This window comes from Orycteropus afer, unplaced genomic scaffold (assembly GCF_000298275.1).
Source record: "Orycteropus afer afer isolate SDZICR_OR568_19922 unplaced genomic scaffold, OryAfe1.0 scaffold00154, whole genome shotgun sequence".
Classification (NCBI taxonomy): Eukaryota; Metazoa; Chordata; class Mammalia; order Tubulidentata; family Orycteropodidae; genus Orycteropus; species Orycteropus afer.
The window spans coordinates 1,647,519-1,652,794 of NW_006921741.1; the positions used below are offsets into that span (position 1 = coordinate 1,647,519).

Consider the following 5,276-nt stretch of genomic DNA (forward strand, 5'->3'; position numbering starts at 1 on the left):
GGGCAGTGTTTCTTTCTGCTGTGCATGGGGTCGCTATGAGTCGGAAACGACTCGACGGCACTTAACAACAACAACAACAGTGTGTACGAATAATGATTCCTCTTCAATTTGGCCACCACTGAGTATTGTTGGCCTTTTTAATTTTTGTTATTTTTATGGTAAAAAGTTTTGCTTTTCAGTGGTTAGGACCATCCCCCACCACATAGTCACCTGTATTCTCTTATTCTGCTTTCTTTTTCTTCATAGCTTTTGATATACTATATATTTTTATTTGTCCACTGTCTGTCTTGCCCTACTAGAATAAGACCTGTAGGAGAATAGAAACTTTCTTTACTCTGTATCTCCAACACCTAAAACACTTCTTAGCACATCATAGGCTTGCTAAAATAATTTGTTGAATAAATAAATGACTTATGTTTATTAGTGAGGTTGAGCTTTTTTTATTTATTTTTTTCATATTTTATTGGCCATTAATCTCCATGACGGGAAAATGATATCTAAGATAAAAGATTTTTCTACAAATGATATAGTTATGACTGATGTGATAGAATATCTCAGTGTTATGATCACTTCTACTAAAGAGAAAGAAACTTCTTGAAGGTAGAAACTACAAACTTGAACATATAAAGATAGTAATACCATATGTGGCACAGACGTCTAAGTAGTGCATTATATTCACACTTAGTTGGATTTTAAAAATTCCTAAATTGATATATATCTGACTCCCTCCTTTTTTTAAATCACTTATTTTTTAGAGAGACATTTTCTACTCTGAAGCGGAAGTTTTTGGACCCATTTAAAGATCTCTGTCAGAGGGTGCAAACTGTTGGCTCTTGAGTGAATTTGGCTCACAGATACTGTCTTAGTTCTGTAGTGCTGGTATAACACAGGTACCACAGTGGATGGCTTTAACAAATAGAAATTTATTCTCTTGCAGTCTAGGAGGCTAGAAATCTGAATTCAGAATGCCAGCTCTATGGGAAGACAAGGCTAGGAGTTGGAGTTTAGAGTGCTGGCTTTAGGGGCTGGGTGGAGCCCCCTTTACCTTGGCCTTCAGCTCTGCCTCCGAGGCCCACTGGAGCAAGCTGGAAGCATCTCCTCACTCACGCAGCTGCTGGCTGCCTAGGCTGACAAATCTAATATCAGCAGGCAACACAGCAGGCCACTGGTTCAAGTCCAGAAATTGGGGATGAAGACTGAACCAAATGCAGGATCCTTTCTGTATATACTGGAAGCAGGCCACATCCCAGAGGCAACTCTCCCTCAACTGATTAACTGGCCACAGCAGATTTCACCATGGAGGTGATGACACCAGTCCAGTCTCATTATGGGGAATAACATCTAGCTGCCAAGCCACTCAAACTCATGGCCCAACCAAGTTGACCCACTACCTTAACTACCACAGATGTGTTTTGTTTGGCTTATATAGTATTGGTCAAATAGAAAATTTGCCAACATTGGATCTGAATTCCCCTCATGGCAACAACTGGCTGGAATTGAGTAGCATCTGCACTTTTTTTTTGTAGACAAAGAATGTGATCTTCAGTTTTCTGCAGTTACCAGTATTCCTTATTGTTTACCGAACAGAGAGGCCAAATATTGGCTATCATTTTTCATTGTCCTTTGCTTTTTGCTTTTTCTGTATACCTGACCCACCTTATTTATGATGCATTTCAAGCTGCACTGGGCATTTCATGACAATAAACTAAATTTGAAAGATTTTAAGATGTTAAAAAATATCTGCCTTATTGTTAACATGGTTATTTTCTTAATTTAGTGTCTTCACTGGCTGCTCTGGCATGGAGCTGATATCACACAAATAACTACAAGAGGTTGGACAGCAGCTCACATAGCTGCAATCAGGGGTCAGGATGCTTGTATGCAGGTAATAACAACTAACCTTGGCATTTTTTTATTATTATTATTCAATAAGTTTAATTACTTTATCATAGGCTATTAATATTACTCTAATTATTTGATCTCTTAGTTTAAGTTGTATGTTTGAAATAAGAACTTATTGGATTCTATGACTCTTATGTTGTGACACCCACCAGCTTTTCACTTAAAACTGTGAGACCAGATCCTTTTATGTGATGAAGTAGTTTCCTATTTGTTTGAGTTGTCTTGAGAAATTCCACATTTCTTGTTTTAGGAATGAGGAAAATAACCAAATTTTCTCCTTTATAGTTTGCCATACTTGAAATTCCTGTTTTTACTGTATCTTCTGTACTGGGAAACAGATTAATATGTGGCAATGTTTATTTTTTTCAAGTAACTAGATTTAATTAATATTCTAAAATAGACTGGAAAATCTGGTAGTATATAAAGTCACATAAGCAAACAGTCCCTGCCTCTAAGAAGCTGAGGTTCTGTTTGAAATGGCAGGACAACTACACAATAAGTCAAAAATATAAAGCATAGCCTGTGGTTAAGGTTCTAATAAATATTGTAGATGAGAAGGACTGTGCAACTTGGGAGAAAATGGAGGACATAAAACTTTAACTAAACCTAGAAAAATGGGTTGATTTTAAAGAGAGAAATAATGAGAAAGCATCATAGATGGGAGATATGTTAGTAGCAAATATAAATAATGTTTTTTTTTTAGTTGTTAGCTGCTGTCATACAGCCTCCAGCTCACGGCAACCCTGTGTACAACAGTATGAAACACTGCCTGGTCTTGCATAACCCTCACAATCCTTGCTATGCTTGAACCCGTAGTTGCAGCCACTATGTCAATCCGTCTTGTTGAAAGTCTTCCCATTTTGCAATGACTCTTTATCTTACCAACTATGATATCCTTTTCTAGAGACTGGTCCCTTCTGACAACATGACCAAAGTAGGTGAAAGGAAGTCTGGCCATTCGTATTTCTAAGGAGCATTCTGGCTGCACTTCTTCAGGACAAATTTATTTGTTCTTCTGGCAGTCCATGGCATTTTCAGTATTCTTCACCAGTACCACATTTCAAAGGATCAACTATTCTTTGGTCTTCCTTATTCATTGTCCAGCTTTCACATACATATGAGGCTATTGAAAATATCATGGCTTGGAGTAGGCGCACTTTGGTCTTCAAAGTGACATCTTTGCTTCTCAACACTTTGAAGAGGTCTTTTGTAGCAGATTTGCCCAGCAGTGCGATGGCTGCTTCCATGGGTGTTGATTGTGGATCTAAGTAAAATGAAATCTCTGACAACTTTATTTTTTCAATTTTTATTGTGATTTTGGTGAAAGTTTACAGAAAAAGTTCACATTCCATACAGCAGTTCAGACACATTTTGTTTCATGACATTGACTACAATTCCCCACAATGTAACAGCTCTCTTCCCACTTCCTCCCTATAGTTATCTCTCCTTGTGTTCTTCTTTCCTATGCATTCTTGCCCCCTGAGCTGTCTCCCTGTGCAAATACTACCCTTCTGTTCTCCCATGATTGATTGCTCTAAAGGAGTGCATCTCCTGATGTAAATGTTCATCCTATATGCCTGTCTTTTGTTTGTCTGGGAGCCACGGGAGTGAGTTCACTTCCGGACCTGAAGGATAACAAGGGGCTGTAGTCTCAGGAGTCTCACCAGGCTCTATCAGACTAGTAACCTGGTCTTCTTTATGATTTTGAGTTTTGTTCCACATTGTTCTCCCACTCTATTTAGGATTCCCAGTATTGATCCCTTTCTGAATGTTAATAGTAGTAGCAAGGCACCATCTAGTTCTTCTGGTTTCATGGTCATATAGGCTAAAGTTTGCATGGTCCCTTGGACTAATCGTTTACATGTGTCTTTGGTTTTCTTCATTCTTGTTTGCTCTGGATGAAGAGAGATCCATTGTTGCATCTAGATGGCTGCTTGCAATCTTTTAAGAAGACCCCAGTCACTAATCACCAAAGTAGGATGTAGAACAATGCTTTGTGCAGTATGTCATGCCAGTTTAGCTATATGTCTCCTGTGACCATGGTCCCAAGCTTACATGTCCAACTACTTGCTCCCTCAGAGTGATTGGCTGTGGCTAAGAAGTTAGAACTTTGCCCCTTGTTAGCTCTATAACATATATGGACTTTCTTACGGTACGTACAAATATGTATGTAGATATATCATTTGCCAATATGTTGTTGTTGTTGTTAGGTGCTGTTGAGTCGGCACCAACTCATAGTGACCCTATGTACAACAGAACGAAGCACTGCCTGGTCCTGTGCCTGCCTCATAACACTTGCTATACCCAAGCCCATCATTGCAGTCATGGTGTCAATCCATCTTATTGAGGGCCTTCTCTTTTTTGTTGACCCTCCACTTTACCAATCATGATAACCTTGTCTGGGGAATGGTCCCTTCTGAAAACATGAACAAAGTAGGTCCAATGAAGTCTGGCCATTCTCGCTTCCAAAGAGCATTCCAGCTGCACTTCCTCCAGGACGGATTTGTTCATTCTTCTAGCAGTCCATGGTACTTTAAGTATCCTTTGCCAGCACCACAACATAAAAGCATCAACTCTTCTTTGGTCTTCCTTATTCATTATCCAGCTCTCCCATGCATATGACATGATTGAAAATAACATTGCACATATTTGTCTTCAGAGAGACATCTTTGCTCTTCAACATCCCAAAGAGGTCTTTTGCAGCAGATTTTCCCAATGCAATATGTTGTCTTGATGTCTTGACTGATGCTTCCATTGGTGTTGATTGTGGAAACAAGTAATACGAAATCTTTGACAAATTCAGTCTTTTCTCCACTTACTCTGATGCTGCTTATTAGTCCAGTTTTGAGGATTTTCGTTTTCTTTACATTGAGATGTAATTCATACTGCAGACTGTAGTCTTTAATATTCATCAGTAAGTGCTTCAAGTCATCCTCACTTTCAGCAAGCAAAGTTGTGTCCTCTGCATATCACAGGTTGTTAATGAGTCTTCCTCCAATCCCAATGCCATGCTCTTCTCCATATAGTCTAGCTTCCTGAATCATTTGCTCAGATAGAAATTGAATACTTATATGGTGAAAGGATACAACCCTGATGCACTCCCCTCTTGATTTTAAAGCATGCAGTGTCCCCTTGTTCTGTTCGAATTACAGCCTCTTGGTCTATGTACAGGTTCCTCGTAGTACAAGTAAGTGTTTTTGGAATTCCCATTCTTCTCAATGTTATCCACAATTTGTTATGATCCACACAATCAATCGAAGCTTTTTGATAGTCAATAAAACACAAGCAAATCTCTTTCTGGTATTCTTTGCTTTCTGCCAAGATCCATCTGACATCAGCAATGATATCCCTCATTCCATGTCCCCTTCTGAATC

The 5,276-nt window shown here is 38.9% G+C and overlaps 1 protein-coding gene across 1 annotated transcript in view; it reads left to right on the top strand.

Moving 5' to 3' along the window:
• ANKRD42 (ankyrin repeat domain 42) overlaps positions 1 to 5,276 on the top strand; it is a 181,988-nt gene that overhangs the window by 45,114 nt on the left and 131,598 nt on the right. Inside the window, 1 exon segment of the mRNA XM_042781710.1 lies at positions 1,778 to 1,885. Within this exon segment, the coding sequence (XP_042637644.1) occupies positions 1,778 to 1,885 (108 nt within the window).